This window comes from Neopsephotus bourkii, unplaced genomic scaffold (assembly GCF_033783945.1).
Source record: "Neopsephotus bourkii isolate Nb327-2 ecotype Australia unplaced genomic scaffold, CSIRO-AGI_Nbou_v1 NB_284, whole genome shotgun sequence".
Classification (NCBI taxonomy): Eukaryota; Metazoa; Chordata; class Aves; order Psittaciformes; family Psittacidae; genus Neopsephotus; species Neopsephotus bourkii.
In genome coordinates, this window is record NW_026900793.1 from 951,936 (window position 1) to 971,570 (window position 19,635).

The 19,635-nt window shown below is 40.5% G+C and overlaps 2 protein-coding genes across 2 annotated transcripts in view; one reads left to right on the forward strand and one right to left on the reverse strand.

Moving 5' to 3' along the window:
* Nucleotides 1-13,751, reverse strand: part of IPPK (inositol-pentakisphosphate 2-kinase) — a 29,853-nt gene extending 16,102 nt beyond the window's left edge. Inside the window, exons 1-2 of the mRNA XM_061346985.1 lie at nt 13,563-13,751; nt 1,184-1,231 (exon numbers count right to left, since the gene is read on the reverse strand). Coding sequence (XP_061202969.1) covers nt 1,184-1,231; nt 13,563-13,643 — 129 coding nt within the window. The 5' untranslated portion in view covers nt 13,644-13,751. The remainder of the gene's footprint in view (nt 1-1,183; nt 1,232-13,562) is intronic.
* PBRM1 (polybromo 1) overlaps nt 1-19,635 on the forward strand; it is a 351,134-nt gene that overhangs the window by 165,366 nt on the left and 166,133 nt on the right. The gene's annotated exons all lie outside the window — the stretch shown is intronic.

Here is a 19,635-nt window from a genome sequence, read left to right on the forward strand (position 1 = left end):
GCACTGTTTTCATTTCTTCCAATCCATTGGCTTCTTCCCTGGTCTTGTAAAAACTCTCAATGTTATTATCTCTGACTGCTACAGAAGCACGGGATGCATTTTTGAATTCTTGCCACTATGAACAGATCAAAAACTTAGCTGAATCACACTTCAGTTTTACCAGACTTTATTTCAAGTAAAATAAGAGGCAGAAAGGCCACTAAACTCCTACACACACTACTGTGTTCATGGGGTTTACTTTCTGCTGATCTACTTTAGGAACTTCTCTTTTAAGCCTTGTTAAACTGAACACATTTTGCATTCATCTTCCCAATTTAAAGCAAAATGCCCTTCCTGTACATTTACTTCACATTCATCCTTGTTCCTTTTTTCCTAAAATTAAGCACTCCCCCTAGCTCCCAGTATAGCCAGAATCCTTCCTACATTTCTTTCTTATCAGAAATGCCTGCCACTGAACAAGACAAAGTGGTTCAGAAGCTGCTGTAACTCAAACCACTCCCTGTAATCTCCCAGATAACACACCCTAAAGACTACTCGTGAGGTTGAAGAAAGGGCCGAATTTGAACCTCCTGCCTTCTGTGCTCTCTTTTCTTTTTAATTCTCCTTGGAGCACTTTTATTCTTACCCTCCACCTTTGATCCATGATCATTTTATATCCCTGTTAAAGCAAACCTAAGGTAAATCATTTCAGTTCCTTCTCAAGCAGAAAACCTTCTGCCACAGCCAAAGCAACTGGTAGACTGTGTCCTGCCATGTCCTTTTTGCAACAGACAGGATGCTAAAACCAAAATAGCAAAGGCTATTTTGTGACTATTTCATATCTTTGTCCAAATTCTATGGCTTTTTAGCTACTGAGTAGGCAGTCCACAGCACACCTTCATTATGACACCAGTCCCATGATGCTCCTCTTCAATCCCGCCTAGCAAAAGTCAGCAAGACAACCATTTCTTCCTCAGCATTGCCATACTCCCATATGTAACTTTAACACTCCCTCTGTTGCCAAAGCCACCCGTCCAGGGATCGTGCCTTCCATGCACTGCAGTCTTAGACTCTGTTCCACACAAAGGTCTCCACATCAACAGTCACATAATCTTAGTTACGCAAGACAACCTCAAATTTCCTCCTTTTGCCAAAACTCCTGGAACACAGCCACATTGCAAAATAACTCCATGTTGAATCTTACCTTGTTCTGGTTTGGGGGGGACTTCAAAAACCGCAACACCACACAGCGCTAAGGAAAGGAAAGAATATGATTTCATTAGCATGTAAGTACATGATAATTTCTATAACAGTGCAATTGTCTGATTTCCCAACCTACCTCAGCTGAAAATTTGAAGGGGAGGCGGGGGGCAGGCATTCTAGATGGTTATTTCACTCAACTTGAAATCAAATACATCAGTGCCTGTTGTCAGATTTTGCATCACTTTAACAAGGCAGTCACTATGTGTAACAGCAAATACTCTCTCAGCTTATAGCACTGCTCTGAAAATCTGGTAAAATACAGGTTCAAGTAAACAGAAAAACACTCTACCATTTTCACACCAAAGGTCTTTGAGGAGGAGCAAGACCAACTTGGACGTCATCTTCTTACAATATCAGCACAGCATTACAAAACATTAAGGAGACACCAGTTACCAGCAGTAGCTACACAGCTCTATTTAACACTAAAACCTGCTACTTCTACACTTCCAAAAAGTAAACATGCAACAGGAGGACAAATGAAGCAGGTTTCCAAATATTTTACTTTTCTATCAGATTTTGTATTTCAAAGCACACAAATTCTAAACACACCCTCAGCCTTTATTTTTAAGAGGTCAGATAAAAATATCTGCAGATGTCCAAAGTAAATCAGGCTTTTAACCTTAAGGTTATTAAAGGAGCATCTTCCACCACAGAAGTCACCTGTAGTACCCTTCTCTCAATAAAATCTTGCTGAGATTAACCACTACACTTGGTAAATTGACTTTTTACATTAAAATCAAATTTTGACATAGTATTAAGGAAGCTGCAGCCTCACTAGGCAAGACAACACGTAGCCCTGCCTCAGATTAGTCAGTCTAAGTATCTGTTCCTCAAGATATTTATTCCCTCTGACGTACTTCAGCCTATTCAGATAAAACGTGGATAAAACCAACTGGGCACCACCAAAGGTAGAGATGAACACCTGTTTTCTGGAGTTTCAGTGTCTCCATTTGGACCTTTCCTAAACACACCAAAAAAGATTAAGTTTTATTTAAAGCACTATCAAAAAAGTACTAACACTCAGATTTCCTGATAAAGATAATGCAGGCAAAATGTTATAGTTACACTTCAGGTTTATGGAATCTAAGTTTTTTCCCTACCAAATGTCTTTTCCCTACCAAAAACCTCCCTCAGCATGACAGCACCAGATATATTCCACATTTCAGGGCTGAAGGCCACCTCTGGGCAGTGCTGAGTGGGAGAGAGCTGCAGTTATCTTTAATTACTAAGATGTAGAGAAAAAGCAGGAGGAGAAAAGCAAACCAGATGACAATCCAAAATACTAACAAAACAAGATCCAGATTCAGATACTGATAGTGAAACCCAGAATCAGGCCCTTCAATATCCAAGAAATCTCAAGCCAGCAGGAATCTCTCAGTTCAGCCACATCTGGAGCACACACTCGGGTAAAAGGATGTTTTCCTGCATTTTGATTCAACTTGCTCTGCAAGATCTAAACAGCATAACTGTTCCAACAAACTAGATAAACTGAACACTAATTATGATCCCCTGGATTTGACAAATTTGCTGGGTGACACTTACTCTCTTTCCCCTGCTCTGACCTCTATTGCAGGTGGATAACAGAGCTCAGGTCTGATGAGCCTGCACACTCCATGTTTTTTACTGTGTTTCAATGGTTTGGATCCCCAGCTTTAAATATTCATAAGCAACCTGATTAGTGATGGAGGGATCTAATCATACTTCTCATCAATTCAGAAGCTTCATTCCATAGCATTTCAGGAGTGTTGTAGATATCCATTATTTGCTTCCCACCCAACAAGCTTCTAACATTGCTCTGGAAAATCCAATTGCTCTCACTGGATGCACCATAGTATTTTGTTCATTACCAAATCACTTCTGAAGAGGCATGCTGAGATAAAATGACCAAAACTATATACAGCAAAAGAAGAACACACTGCTTGTCTAAAGATGTCAAAAGGAAACAGAGCAAAGGTCAAACAAAACTTTTCACTGACCAGCCAGCTCACACTGTGCCTTAGTAAAGCTATTAGATTATCAGATTAAAAAGACAATAAAACAGAACAAAAAACCCCCCACCAAAACTTTTTTTAGGAGAAGTTTTCAGCTAGGTCCATCCTTTTGCGCAATTCAGTACACAGTTACACGAATCCACTGCCACAGTACAAAGGTTAACCCATTAGATACCAAAACCACCTACTGCTTCAGAATTATTGCCACTGAAAATATTGGCCCACATATTTCATGCATTACTGATTCACTTGACTGATTCTTTACTTGGAAATGTTGTGGGTGGCTGTTGCCACAATGGTTTTGTCAGTTATCTTGCATGCCTTTTATATATGTATTTACAGATTGGACATCAAAGATGTAACAAGCTTACCTGCATGAGAATGGTGCAAATCCAGAAGAGAAGAGATTTTAAGAGGTTGTCATTACTCCTTAGCACTTTGAGAATCAGATCAACTAGATCCTAGTGTTCCCTAAATGTCATTCTGTGCATTCCCATTTGTAAGCCCTTCTGCTGCTTAACCACACTTGTATCAATACACTACTACCATCACAGTGTTTAGGTGATTGGATAATAGTCCCATACAGACAAAAAAAAAAAAAAAAAACAAAACAACAAAATCAAGACAAACCAGGCTGCAAAAATCAAGCAGAGAAATAGAAGCAATGCATGGACGTAGGCAAATGTAACAGATAAAACGGTAAGAAGCTTCACACCTTGAGGAGACAAGCTAGAAACATAGTGAATTCAAAGGAAGAATTCTGCTTCTTTTTAATCCTGCAGACCCTTCTCTGCAAGTATGTTCAATATCCAGTTAGTGACAAGAAATGAAAAATAAAGCCAGACTACCAAACATCACTACTCTTACTCTCCAAGTAAAACAAAATGAAGTGTGACTCTCACATGAGAGCACAGCAGCTCTGTAACAGATAACAAACAAGGTTCTTACTGTTGCCCAAGACCATACATGGGCTACAACAAACCCATTTCGAATTGTTACAGACAACTCAAAACAAACAATAGCAACAAGGATACCAAAACTTGTGTCTCTCAAAACACATTCCCAGTCACTAGGCTGCTGAGATGATGTAATCAGGAGCCTATGTTCTGGAGGAGCACTACCCTTCAGTTTAGAGTCCCACCAAGAAAGGCAAACACTTCTTCAGCACCCTATCATGAAACAATTGTTTGGGTTAAACCATAGCTGAAAATTAGTGATTGCTAATAAGGAGAGAAGAAGCTGTGGGAGGGGCTGTGAAAACATCCTCAGAGAAGCCACTGGCATCACAAGGACACACAGATGTGTGCACACCCATTGATGTGTGCCAATGGGTCTTGGGAAAAAAACAGTTTGCTCATCATAGTCCCCAAGGCATTTATCAGCAAGAGTTTTTCTTCTCCAAAACAGTTACTACAGATATTATTTTAATATTTAAACACAATGTAATCCTTGGAAATTAGGCCAAAATATAACTGGCATCAATCCAGGTATTTTGGATTTGACATTAGCATTATGAAACCAGGATAAAAGCTTACATTTATTTCTTTACAGCTTGATGGTTGATATGAGTTTCATATTTACCAAAAATGTCTGCTCAGCTTTACTGTGATCAGAAAGCTGCCATGAAGGCCTCCTGGCGTTTTCACAGGTTAAACATCACTGGGGCAAATCTAGAATCTTCACATTCCCCTTCAGAGAAAAACCTCGTTTGCATAACAGGTTTTTGAAAGCCTCAGTCTCTGCTACAGTGTTAACAAAAAATCTGTGTAAAAGCTGGTGGCAGTGACAGAAATGGGAAAATCTGTATACAAGCAAGCTCAAATGCTAGTAAAATCATTCAGAAGGTCAGAAAGATGTGTGTTTTCTTCTGCTGTTACCACCTCAGCTCATATGGTTTTAAAATAAGCTTCTGTATGAAAATACGAAGAATTAGCCTGTCCAAACACAAAGCCTGGGAAATACCACTTCAGCTTCTGCCTCTCCAAATAAGCAGGTTCACGTCATTTGTTATTACTCTATTATTATTATTCTGAAGACCATGCATTTACTATTTTTGTCTAGAGGCAAAGTGCTACTGTAATATCTAGTTTTGCAACAGCCTGGTATAACTACAAAAGATTCTCATCTAGCTGACACCAACTTTTGTTCACATAAGCAAGATCTACTGGTACTACAAACAAGGCACTCTGGGTAGCAACTTTTTAGTCCAAAAAGGGAGGCCATCACCTCTCTCAATCCACAGTCTCATAAACCATGGTAGCTAAAACATCAGTGTTTTTCTAAGCACTACATGCAATTTTACATTTGCCTACTTGTCTACTATGTTGTTGATACATTTATTTTGAAAGGCACACTATATACAAACAGAACAAGAGAACCCACCTTTGGTTTCAAGTCAGGGACTTTCAATCATAAACAACATGGAGGAAAACACTCTCAAAGACTGGTAACACATCTTTCACTACAATACTATTTGTTGCATCCAATTACACGCACCACCACCAACTATTACCTAAGGAAATGAAGATATAAAGTCCACTACTTTTAGTGAGAATGGTGCCTGTAATGGCTCTTGAATTTCTTTATACGGTAAGAACTGGTTGTTTAATTCACTGTCTTCTGCTGAACCTCAGGGGCTCTCAAGAACTTACCAAACACAGCTCTAAGTATGCTAAACCCTCTACCACCAGTGTAGTTATTCACATAATCATTGTGCCTTTACAACAAAGTACAGCAATTATACCTACAAAAAGTGCATTATACCTAAAATTCAATCAAAATGAGGGAGAAGGGTTCAGTTACACTGAACTGCTATTCAAGCCCTACCTGAATGCAGTGATACATGAATACTAATTGATGACAGTTTCAATGGTACTAAATATGAAACTATGGAATTACTGGGCTGGCATTAAGCTATTTCTGCAGCAGCACACTGGAGCTGCATGCACTATATGCCAACTAAAAGAATTATTCCGACTTTTTTAATTCCAAATTTACATTTCACAACCCCTTCAATTTCAACTCCAGTTTGAGGGATTTACACAGAAAACAACGGCTTTTTCTTCAGAAAATGCAGCTTCTAGGAAGGAAGCAAAAGGACAAAGAGGTACCATCTTTACATCTCAGAAAAAGCCAGCTGCACAGAGAGAGTTCCTTCTTCAATTAATAAAGCTCAGTAAAAACATGCCCACCACACTGCCCAGGCACTTCAGTAAAAGCTTACCTTTATAATACTCAACAAAAAACATGTTTAAATGTCTCCATATCCAGGGCTTCAACATCCTGTGCAATGTGGAGGGATGTGGGAGATGGAAATAAGCTACTCACAGAAAAATTTTTGCAGCTTTTGAATGAAGCACATAGAGTAATATTGTATAGTGCTGTTTCCCAACCCAGTTTTGTTCCATATGAGGTGGGCAAGACCACACAACACAAAGTGAGGAAAGATACACTTCCTGCCAGTATGGAGGAAGTTTAGCAACTGCTCACACAAAAATGCAAGAACGCATTCAAAACTCTGAACAATTCTCTTATTTACCACAGGGGTCCCTGAAGAATAAACTTTTTATTTCTTCACATGAATAAAGGATTTCTGGCACAGCACCTGGCTTGACCACTCAGTATGAAACCATTATTTGAAATACCACCACAATACTTGTTTAGCACAGGGCTCACAGCTTGCATCAGACTTCAGGTACTCATTCCACTTTTTTTCCCTTCTAGGTTATGATATAGATTCCCATGACAGTTAAGCATTATCTCAGGTTTCACTTCACAGCTAAGCTTTTTATAACCCTGCAATATATAGATGGTACCAATGCCAGAATTTTACAACTGCAGTAGCCATTAGTGAGAAGGAAACGGTTGCCTTCAGCTCAGCCGCCTACTCACAATACCTGAAATGATATCAAGTGATATACCCCTGGTACTAGGTAGAAACACATACTAAAGAGAGAACAGAATGAATAAACCTACTGATGCCTGGCCCTCAGCATACATTACTATAGTCTGTGTAACATGGCAGATGTCCCTGACAACCTAGCTGTTGAAAACAAGCATGAAAAAATCTGGTCCTTAATATTTAAGTGTATCAAACACCTCATTCATGTGTCACACAGGTGAGTTCTACCAACAAGAACATGAAAACATGTACTAAGCTTTCTTCCTTTAAGCTGCTCTAAACCTCTGCCTATCTGCAACAGATATTTTTCAGCATCAAGCTACCTAGTCAGCTGCTGTTACGTTGGGAAACAACATGTTTCAGGAAAATATCATTAGGAAGGGCAGCAATAAAATGTCCAAAGAGTAAGAGGGATTAGAATGAAGTTAAGTAATAAAATGGAGAGTGAGAACATGTTAGGAATTCCCAGCATCCTGGACACCTCGGCTAGAAGAAACCTTAGGCAACTTGGGAAAGAGTTTCAGGCAACTGTTCAATCAAATGCTCTGCTCCTGAGTGAAACCAGGTGGTCAGAACACCATTACTGTAAGTCTCAGAAATAATACAGTGAGGCAAATAAATAAACCCAGTGAAAGGTTGGGAGGGAGGAAAGAACCAAAGGAGTGACCAAAATACACTATTAGACCAACCACTCCTTTATATTTTATGGGTTAGCCAAGATACTTTCACCAATCAACCAATCCACTACTGCTGTCGACTGAGGGAAGACACATGTGCAGCACAGAAAAGGCAAAGTTATGAACTCCACTGCATTTTACCAAAGATGACCAAAAAAAAAAAAACCCCAAAAAATGCTTTGTAGATAACTTGATCTCATCAACTGTGAAAAGAAACTCATGTAAGTTTGAGCTAGCACAGTAAAACCAAACAGAAAAAAACAAAACCATTTTTAATCAAGACTACCTCCTGAGCTTGTCAGAAAAACATTTTCATTGCATAACCTTCGGCAGTCTCAGATGTCACACAAAGAGGGAAAGAAAAGAAGAAAAAAAGAAAAAACCCAGAAAAAAAGGCAGGCATAAAGCAGAATTTGAATTTCCAAAGAAAGTCACCAGAAAACAAATCGGCTCCAACTCTGTTATCTGCAAGAGAGCTCTGAAAAAAAGAATATTCTGGGGGGAGGAGACTGGTGTTGCTGCTGCTACAGTTATGTTATCACTATTGTATCACATTAACAGTATTAGACCTCAGACTTGAGGTGTTTCCATCTCCCATCTTCCATGCACATGCTATATTTTCCCATCTGCATCTACAGAACCTAGTATCACTAATATGATGAGAAAAGTTTTAATTGCTTCCTTCCTGTTCTCTTTCCTCTACATTCAGCCCTGCTACCCAGTGCCACCTCCCCTTTCGCTTTACCAAAGACATTACTACTACTAAACCTCACTGTGTTCAGAGCTTCCTTTCAGTGCAACAACCTGGAAAAGCTAAGGGAAAAGGAAATTTAACAACACTACTGCAACATGGATTGAAATCCCATTATGGAATTCAAATTCTAGACAAGTTGACTCAAGCTGTTGACATTGGGTGGGGAGGAGGAAGGGGAAAAGTGTCAAAAAAAGTTTTGCAGCTAATCCACAGAATTGGAAGTGCTTACACATTTTAATTCTTCATTTATAGTAAAACCATTATAGACTGTACTCAAGTATAGTCCGATTAGTTACAACATCTACAGTCACAGTTGCACCAGTTTAGTCCAAGACCCAAATACAAAACTGCCTTCCTTTTTTTCCAGTGACCACAGAGGTGTATTTAAGTATCAGTTAACCAAGGCTGACAAGAGGAAACAGTTTCATACAGGTGCCACAAAGGGTCCCCTTATTCCAACTCAGAGTGGCGACTGCCTCCTGTTCCTAAAAACTTAATTGTTGTTTACAGGGAGCCAGGCATCCCTTCCTTTCTTTTCCACTGATGACACACCCTCATTGCATACTTGGTTTTTCAACTGGTTTTTATAGTTGCTTGTGATAGCACACTTGGCTTTTCAACTAGTTTTTATAGCTCCTTCTTCAATAAATTTGGGCAGAAGCTCCTCTACTTGCTTACAATAAGCAAGTAAATACAAATACAACAAGCTTACAATTAAAAAGCAATCATAACTAGGAAAGAAGGAACAAAGCAATACATCATGTTTAGTCATCAGTCCAAGTAGGCAAACAGTATGCAGGTTTGGGTTTTTACTAGACATCACTGCTGGAGAAACCAGGTCAAAGAAATGCCCTACAAAGTAGCAGAAGCAGACAGAAGAGGTTTTAATGGCCCTTAATCCCCATTAAAGTTCATGCTGGAGTCTTGGTTCAACTGACTCACACATACGTTTTGCTTCCTCCAGAATATTCTACAGAATGAGATGCAGAACTCCCTACATCACATAGCCTTAGTGAGTCTTCTGGGTCCATTCAGAGCACAAAATCTGTCAGAAGTAAGAGTTAACAGAAGAACTTCCTCAAGGATATAAAATTGTTTAAATTCAATGAAGTCTTACCAAAATTATGCCTTTCCCATTAGTTAAAATTCAATCAGTACAAGCCACACCTTACCTTTTCTTATAATTTCTCATTGTGAAAGAACTAAGACACTCTAACTTGGTCACATTTTAAATCAGAGCAGTATTCTGAGAAGGCCATGGTCAATAAGCTATTGTATTTACACCAGCAAGGAACAGCAGCTAGTGTTTTGGTATTTTTCCCCTACCTGAATACTCAGCAATCTGTCCTATATTTCCTTGAAATCAAGACATTTGTACATGTTAACTCACTATTCCAGTTTCAGAAGCTCACTTCTGGAAAAAAAAAAAAAAACACCACAAACAAACAGGCATCTCCATCTTATAAAGAGTCAAAAGCTTACAAGAAGGTAACTGTCCTCTGAGCCCTCTCTGCTGCCCAAGAGTAGAAAGGAGGAGGGAAAGCTTGGGTTTGCCCTTTCTAAGTCAGAAGCCAAACTTGCTCTGGGAGGAGCAACACTCCAATAAAATCACAGGGAGTAAACAGCATCCTTTCTAAATCGTCTAGCTGTTTGTGATGGTGCTTCTCTGGAGCTCTTTAGAGCTGTACCTGCAGCACCTTTTGCATCTCTCAGCAAGTACAAGTAACCACACAATTCACTGTATGGTGTGAAGAGTGGCAAATACGTTATTTATTTGAAGAGGATACTATGATTTAATCAAGTATTCAATATTGCAACCAATGGGCAAGAATCATGCAGCCTGAACAAACCTGCATTTTTTGTGAACTTCAGAGTGATCCTCCCAAATACCTCAAGTGCTGTGTTTAGGAACCAAACAGATTTGCCAGTTGTATTTCTCACTAACATCATGAGGCAGAAAAGCTGTCTTAGTTCATTTCCTACTTGAAGCGTTTCAGCAGGCTGCAAGACTATACAAAGGCTTTTGGACTACAGTTTCAATTTGGATTAAGTCATAGCTGCAATAAAAACCAACTTTATAAACAGAGAAATTCGCACATAATACTGTAAGTCTCCTAGAATTTTAGATTCATCAAAAGTGAAACTTTAAAAATCCATGAAAGCAGAAATTTGAGTATGCATCAAGTAAGCAAGTGTGCAGAGATAACAATGGTAACAAAATGCTTGGCAGGCATCCCATCTTTACTCATCAGATCGCTTTCTAAATACTGAAAAACTAATTAAAGTAACTGTAAAACTATCACCGTAAGCAGAGACATGTTAACTACACCATGCCCCGTCTAAGTCCTCTCAACAGCATGAGTAAGGAACAGAGACGCACTTGCAGCAATTTCAACACAGCCTTCTGCAGGCTTCAGGAGCACAGGCACACGGGGAAACTCTTATTACTGTTGCATTCTGCAGGATTAATAACCAGTAAGAGGAAAGAGCATATCAGACAGTCCTTTACAATGCCTCCACCAAAACAATTTACCATGTTCCACAGGATGCCAGCGTCTAACTGTCAGGCAAACCTGTGGCACTGCAAAAAACCCGCATGTTGCCTGTGTCTAAGGCTTATCAGCTCATCACCAGAGCTATTTTTGTCCATGTGATTTTTCTATGACCAAGTTTTTAGATTTTGGTACTATACTAACTCTGGATTAACGCCACATTACAATCATGTCTTACAGGGAAAAATACCATGAACGGCACAAACCGAAAGAGTAGGCATAGCCTTAAACACACAAGAGCACCATGAGCTGACGATGCATGCCTTGTCCCCCTCTCTTTTTACCCCCAGTCCCGTCACACTCCACATGACCAAGAACAAGAGCATTCATCCAGGCTGCCCGCTCACTGCGGCACAAAAGCCCTCTGTGCTTGATACACAACCTTATGCAGTACCTGTTATCAGTGCCTCAAAGAGGAGTCCAGAGAGCAGGATTTGAAACAAAACACCCTGGGCTCTTGCTTCACAAAAGGCAAAACAGCTTGTACCTCTTCTCCAGGACAGGGATTAATTCCTTTTTTTTTTTTTCCGTTGCTGTTTTGTTTTTTAATACTTCTCAGATCTTCCAGAAGCAGCAAGGAGAGGCTCAGACCTACAGTGGTACATACCAGCTTCCCCCCAAGTTCCAAAATACCATTACACATCAAAAGGGAGCACATACACAGTTTCATGCTGGCCTCTCAATTACAACCCTGGCACTTACATCTGAGCATTCATTCATGTCTCCCTTCCCTCAATCAAATCACTATCCCTCCCACTAGCATTTGTAGACAAAAAACATGAGCTGAAGAGATACAAAATTAAGCAAGGACAGCTAAAATGAAACTCACTGCCTCAGTTATGCTGCTCTGCTCAAGCAAACCTGAGAATGACTTGACATCAGATCACAAGAATGATGATTAATCACACAAGTATGTCCTATCTGTAAGAGGCACAAAGTAACCAATTAGCATCTGAGCAGTATTTTTTACCAAGCCTGCCTTCAGTAGACACAGAGCTCTAAGAAGGAAGCTTTACTAGTTCTAAGCTGTCTTTAAAAGAAAGCTCATAGCTATTTCACTTATCTTAAAGTTTTAGTTTTTTTGTTAGAGAACTGACACACTCAGCAACTATTCTGAATCCCTGGCATACTTCCTCAATTTCCATATCTTTGAAGGTATCACAATTACATGGCTATTAATCCATTACGTCTTCTGACCCCTATCACCCCGTGACTATTTATCAAACTGCTATTTTCAAGGCTAATACCTGGACAGGAAACAAAGCCTTTTGCATTCTTTTGTATCTTTACAAAAATATTTAAGAAAGAGAAGGAAGAAACAATAGCCACAGAAGTGCCCCTCCTAAATCTGGGAAAGCACTGTACAATTTACAGTATTTTCTCAGACTTGGCATTTGTTAATTTATACTTATAATCCAGAAAACAGACATCAAAAGAATCCAGTATTTTCATTTTGGCTTTACTGCTTTTTAGATCTATGAAGTATTAAAATATTCTGTGGCAAATCCATACCAGAATTTAAGATACAAATGATTTTTTTTAAAGGCAAAAAATAGGCACAAGTACTTTCTAGAATAGGAATAAACTCCTTCAGGAAACAGGTATCCAACTATAGTAGGTAAATAGTATACATACGGGTGGGGCAAGAGTACACTGACAGCAGTCAAGTAAACACATGCTTTTTGAACTGATACAGAAACTGCTTGATTGGATATAGCTTCATTTAAAGTTACTGCTCACCAATACGTTGAACCTCGTTTACTTTTTTCTTCTGTAATAAGAAAAACACATACAAAAAGGAACCCAAAGGGTAAATCGAAGCACAGAGATAAAAAGAGTGGTGACTGACACAGAGGTCTATAGCTAAGCCAGAAATGCAAGTTATATTGTGGAGTCCCAATTCAGCACTGCAGCAAGTGCTCTCAAACTCCGCTATGGAAAGAGTCGGTGACAAAAGGAGAAACATCCATTCTCCAGGTTTCTTTCTCCTGTCACACTTGGACATTACGATAGGAAGGGGGAACTGTTAGTACTTTCCCTCGCAGCTCCCGTCTCCAACGACAGCTGTCTAGTCATCAGCTGCTTTCCCCTCTACTTCTACCGCCAAACCCACACGAGCCGTAAGGAAAACGCTTGTTAATTTCTCCCAGAGGACGGGCGCAATTCCCTCCTCCCCGTTCCCGGCAGCACCCCAACTCCCGGCGACTGGAATGGGAAACAACTTGTGCAGAGAAGGGCGGGGAGGGCAGGGGGGCCGGCGGCTGAGGCCCGAGCATCTGGCGGCAGCCGTGAGGAACGCACACGTCGAGGAGGGGCAGAGGCGCGGGGCCCTCCCGCTCCCTGCGGACACCCAAGACCCTGAGGGAGCGCGCGGCGCGGCCGGCGGGCCCGGCCGGCCAGGGTAGGCGTTACCCGCCGCATTCTCCCCCCCCCCCCCCTTCCCACCTGGCAGTGGGAGACGACGAGGCTCTGGTTGCCTTCCCCATGGTACTTCCATTCATTCTCATCCATCTTCTCCACTTCCATGCCCGGCCCGGGCCGCCGCCGCGCCCCGTGCGGACGGTGCCTGCTGCCGGCCCGCCGCGATCACGCCTCCACCATCACGGCACCTCGCCGCAGGAAGTCCCGCCCTCCGCCGGGGAGGCCTCCGCGCGCGCGCCGGGCGGCCATCATTGCTCAGGGCAGCTCCACAGCCGCCATTATTGAGTGCGGCAGAACCTAACCGAGGCCGCTGGAGCCGCCCCGCTACGGTTCTTGCGGCCACCTTGGGACGGGCCAGAGGCCCGGGACGGGCCCTCAGACGGCGCTTCAACCGGTGCACGGTGCCGCACCGCGCCGGGAGTTCTCTCCATCCCGCGGAGAGCCTCTTCCTCCAGAAACGAGGGCCTCGGCCAGGGCGCTGTCCTGGCCCTTGCAGTAGGTTGCCCTTATAACCTGTGCGGATGTCACACTGTAGAACATCGGTTTGCACCTACAGCAAAGACTACTCAAGTCAAACACTTGGGTGAAGAAAAACCAACCAACCAAACAAAAAAAACTGTTGAAGAATTAAGCTGTTTTCCTTACCATAAGCAACACTGTTCAACATAGTCAAAAAATGCCTCAGCACACCACTGATCATGAATATACCCATATATAATGTACACTAAGGCAAGCTACCCAATCTTCCCATCACAAATACAAGATTAAATTCTAGGTCCCTTAATCCAGTCTATTTTATCACTATGAGTTTTACCGACAAACAGCAAAGCTTATCCTTGAATTACTGTTTTAAAATCATCACTAAGGGCTCTCTGAAATTCCCCTTTGCCATCCCTCCCAATGGACTCCACATCACAGCAGAAAGTAACTTAACACTTGCAGGATTTCCTCTGCATAACCAACATTTGTGTAAACTGGACAGTAGCCAAACATAACTGCATGGCAGTCTTTCAAAAAAGCCAAAGCAAACAAAATGATGCCTTTATATTTTTAAAGGAGAGAGAAGATGAGCCTAGAAAGTTGAAAATAAAGCCTGCATATATCTGCAATGAGTCATTGATCCTTTTTTTAAAGGCATGTGGTGCCGTAACTGAACTCATCATCTAATTTCAGTAGAACTTTCTTAAAGGGGGTTTAAGCAATTTGTACTTTCCTTTTGCCAAAATACTGATGAGCACTTCACCTTTCCTTTTTATTCAAGGTTTTCCTACAGGCACCCACATGAAAAAGGAATGTGAATCCCTGCTCCTTTGGCCATTTGATAAAGATGAAAATAACAGAGGGATGTTTAAAATATGTTTGTCACCTGTGCTTGCAAAGTTTCCTTATGCTGTGTAATAACAAATGGATATATAAAACATACAAGAATTTACTGTATTATCCTGACTCACCAAAAGTGTTATGAAGAAGTTTCATTCAAGACTGTGGGCAAGATGGTGGCATTTATGATACCAGCATTAAAAAACAACTCTAATTCAAAGAAATAGTATGTGGACACTCACTAGGCTTATGTGGATAAATACAAAGGCAAAAAATATTATATCATAAAGTCTTCCAGTGGCAAAACTAATTTGTGTCACATTTGAAAGGACCTCTAGTACAGCAAGTTAATTTTCTGTTGTTTCAGGAAAAATGTACATCTACAGAATAAAAAAAAAAAAAGTAAGTAGATGTTCTGAGTGCACAGGTAAACCCACTGAGAACCCCTGGGTCACTCTAGCAATTACTTCTTCTCTTCACCTTTTTACTCTGGTACAGAACTACCACTTGAGCATATTGCCAGAGTGTTCTGAAAACACAGTGATAAAACTTGGAAGCCTCAGAGCTAAAAACCTAGTAACACATTATTTTCCCCTGCATTCTAAGCTTTTAGATATTATTCAAGTATTATCTACAATGTGCTTGAAGTGAAATACTGTTAAGCCTTTCTGCCATTAACAACATTGAAGTATGGCTCAACTGGAATTCCACTGACAGGGCTATGTCTTGTGGTGTCACTACAGCTTATCTTCTATCATCCCACATCTACAGCTTAGCTTTTGTTTGGTTTGAAATGGCATTTAAAACTACAGCATTAACTTCACATCTTCAGTGCGTACATCCTAGCTCTCCTGGGTCATGCCATCCGGACTCTGCCAAAGCCCACCAAAACAATTCCCCTCACAGCTTCAGCTCAAAACCTTTGCTCAGTCCTTTTCTCAGGCATGCCCCAGAGCCATCAACACTGGGCTCTCACATATGCAGTCTTTCATAACTTGTAAATTTACCAGGGAATGAGAGTGTGAAAACAAATCACTTGATCGCTTTGAGGAGAAAAAGTATCAGACAAGTATTTTTTAGTAATACTCTTATGGCTATATAAAAGTTCATTAAAGCCAGATCTGGGGAGAAAAACAGCATTACTTGAGACTCATTATAAAATTAGGTGCCAACAATACAAAGGACTTGTAAGCTTATGAGAAAGGGGTTTGTAATAATAGCTACGTCTTAGTTCTCCAGGTTCCTAAAATGAAGGGTTTCTATAAGAGAGGTTATTTTGTTCTTTATGAAAAGAGTCAGCATGACATAAAAGATCCCATCCTGGGACCTGAAAGTGTCTGCCTTGAAAAATTTGGATTAAGAAAATCACAAAATCAAGGCAGTGAGTCCAAGAATATTGAATGGACATAATAATGTGCCAAAAAATATGTTTTTAAACTACTGCACCATTTTCACTTTTCAAAAGATGCAATTATGTTTAAATAAGACTGACAGTTTTATATTTTCCATATCCAGACAATTAAAAAAAAAAAATGGAGTATACTTATATAACTCACACCTCATTAAAATTATAAAGCTTTGCTTATTTTCTGTTATCAGGATGATTCCACTGCTCCATGCCATGGTTTTTTCTTGAGTCCTTGCTTTCTCTGTGTAATTTCAAACACATATTGGAAGCGCAGGAAATCTCATGCTTCAACAATCATTTCAACACCTTCGTCTGAGAAACACTGATCCAACAAAGGGAAGAAAAGATTAGAGTAGGACCAGAGTGGGTCATTTAATGGTTTGAAAGCATGTGTTACTTCAAACCACAGTAGAGTATTTTAGAAACTAAGCAGGTCAGTGGCTTCAGGAATGGGAACGGAAGTAGCAAAAAGGGTGAGTTGAGGTCAATGAAGATAAAGCCACGTATATGTTGCTGACAGACAAGAGCTTGCACAAACTTACCCAGCCATCAATAACCACAAATGTGAATAAACAAGCATTATACCTACTAAGAGGTTTAATTGCAACATACAGTTTGAGGGCGGAAATTAAGTCAGAGACACAGCATAGACAACTTCTTTGTATAGTATATATAAAGCCAAAGAATTGCCAAGACAGACAATATTTTTTCTACATACAGACAAGATAATAAATACTGTTTTCCATGCACAGGAGTTCTGAATGTTTATTGAGAGGAAATAAAAAAAACCCAACCAATTTTGAGGGGTGGGATGGACAGACACAGCAGGAAACGACACCCCAAAAACAGGCCCAAACAAAAAGCAGCACTGTGGTGAATTTTAGTACTGGTAAGAGAAAACATATGGAAAAGAGGATTTAGTTCAAAACTGTAGGAGGCCTTTAAAGCAGAATGCTATGGTGAAATTCTAGTAGCTTTGACAGGGTATTAAAGCAGAATGGAACAAGACCAACCCCATCTAAGCACCTCCTTGAAGTCTGTTCTTACAGCCTGTAATCCTGTAGGCAAGGAAGGAAAGATGAAGGGATAAGGAGCTTCTAGGTTTTGGCATTGTAGTAAGCGACATATGAGCAACTAGAAACCAAAATGCTCTTTATGTAAAGAGGCAAGGGCAAGCTACCAGAGCAGACTTGGTAGCCTGGTCAGAAGTCACACAGAACCAGTATTTATGCTACTTTCAGGACAGGGTAACACTTCCGATTGCAGATACTTCGGTATTTATGTTACACTGTTCGCTCAAGATCAAACACACTCTTGCAAGATATGACTTCCCTGGGAAAACACCTCATTGTCTCACATCACAAATACACTCTAACCTTGCTTTCAGTCCTTGGACCTGTTAATGGTTAAAGGAGAGCACCTCTTAAACTTGCTTTTGACACAAGCCCTGCGAGACCATCTTTAAACAGGGAAGAGAACACACATTAAACTGGCTCAGCTGAACTGCCATCATTTGGCAATGAACTTCTGTGGAAAAACCTTGAAACCTTCTCCATTAAGGCTTCTAATTTACCAAGGATACTTTTCTTTGACTGTACTACTGATAATTCTGGAGTGATCTCTTCATTCAAATGGCAGCATAGAAAGTGAATGCTTCCCACTGCCCAGCTCCCTTGAGGAGCTCACTTTACTGGAATCATTGTGACTGAAATCAATAAATAGAACCTGTATTTTCATGAGACATTTTCTCAGATTTTAAACCTCAGCTTCTCTGTCATCTCCGATGCATAAACATGGATATAATGCAGTTTCACAAGCAGAGAAGCATATATAAATACTGTGATATCTTAAGAGTGAAGAGTGATCTTGTTCTATTCAAATCTGACTGCATATTCCTGTGTCCTCTCTTCAAATTACCCTTAGCACATTTACACCCATGCACACATTAGAGCAGATTATTCATCAAATGAACAGTCAGGTTTTCTCAGGTGGGATTTCCTCTCCCCCCTCTTTTTAAAGTGTTTTTAGCTGGATTAGCAAACCAGCGTGACACATTACACAGCCACACCAGTCTCCAGCTATCATTAAAGAAGAAACGGGAACACAACCAAAACCGGTGGGGAGTGCAGGATTAGTCGTTTTGTTGCTAGCTCATTCTCAGGCCAGATTAAGCTGGTTATAAAACTGTACTTCTAGCAGCACTGCAGAGCCTTCAAGGAGGGTGGAAGTGTGGGGATCCTTTAAAGGGAAGAAAGGACACAGAACCAACAGGTATTTCTGGTTCTGCCCTGAAAAAGCGGTGAGCACATCACCAAAGAAAAGCTTTGGGAGAGAGAACTATACATACCATTTATTGAGCCATCCATGGGCTATCACTTACAGGTTTTGTCTTGGTTGGTTGGTTGGGGTTTTGCTTGGTTTTGGTTTTCTGGGGTTTATTGGCTTTGTTGTCATTAAACATCTGTGACAAAAGATACATCTGTAGCTAGTATAGCCAGTACAAAAATGTAAGTTGCATTAGAACAATCCTGTCACTCAACTCAAACTCAGCTGGCAGACCAAAAATAAATTAAATTACAGTATTTGTCCCCCAGCTAGAAGGAAATATCTGGAAAGAGGAAATAATCTGACAAAATCAGGAAAGTAACAGACACAAAGATTTGTGGTGTTTTCTGGTTCTGGGGTTTTCTTTTTTTGGATCTTTTTGCAGTGGGCTGGTGTTTGTTTTTTTTTCTTTGTTTCAGGTTTTGGGGTTTTTTTTGGGGGGGTGGGGTTTGTTTCTTGGAGAATTTGGGGGGATTGGTTTTAATGATTCAGTTCATGAGGTTCCCAGAGCAGTGTTTATAAAGCAAGTCTATCACTATCAGTATCAAAGAGAGAGCAAGAGAAAGAGGAGGAGACTGGTAAATCTCAAAATGACTCATTACAAGGCAGGCATATTTTTTCTACATACAACAGGGGCTTGTTTTCCATTTTCTCACTTAGCCCCACAAAAAGGAAGTTAAATGCTGTTCACATAGTGCTTGATCTACTTTACTTCTGGATGTGCCTGAAAAGCAGCTCTGATGATAAAAACTCTAAATTGCTCTTCTCTAAGATACCAGATGATTAATATTAATAGTTTATCACAGAGATTTCCAGAAGTTTGTAGTACTGCAAACTAGAATAAGGGGAAACAGCCTTGTCTGCAGGTTTGAGGAAATACTGTCACGTGTCTATGCATAGTTAAAAAAACCACCCAAAAAAACACAACTCAGTTACATATATTCTTAAAGTGTCCCCTCCTTTTTACCTGCTCATACAGATAAACTGGACTTGCTCTGTGCAGCCATGGGTCTGATGGATAAGCCTAAGGAGGTACAGCTGTGA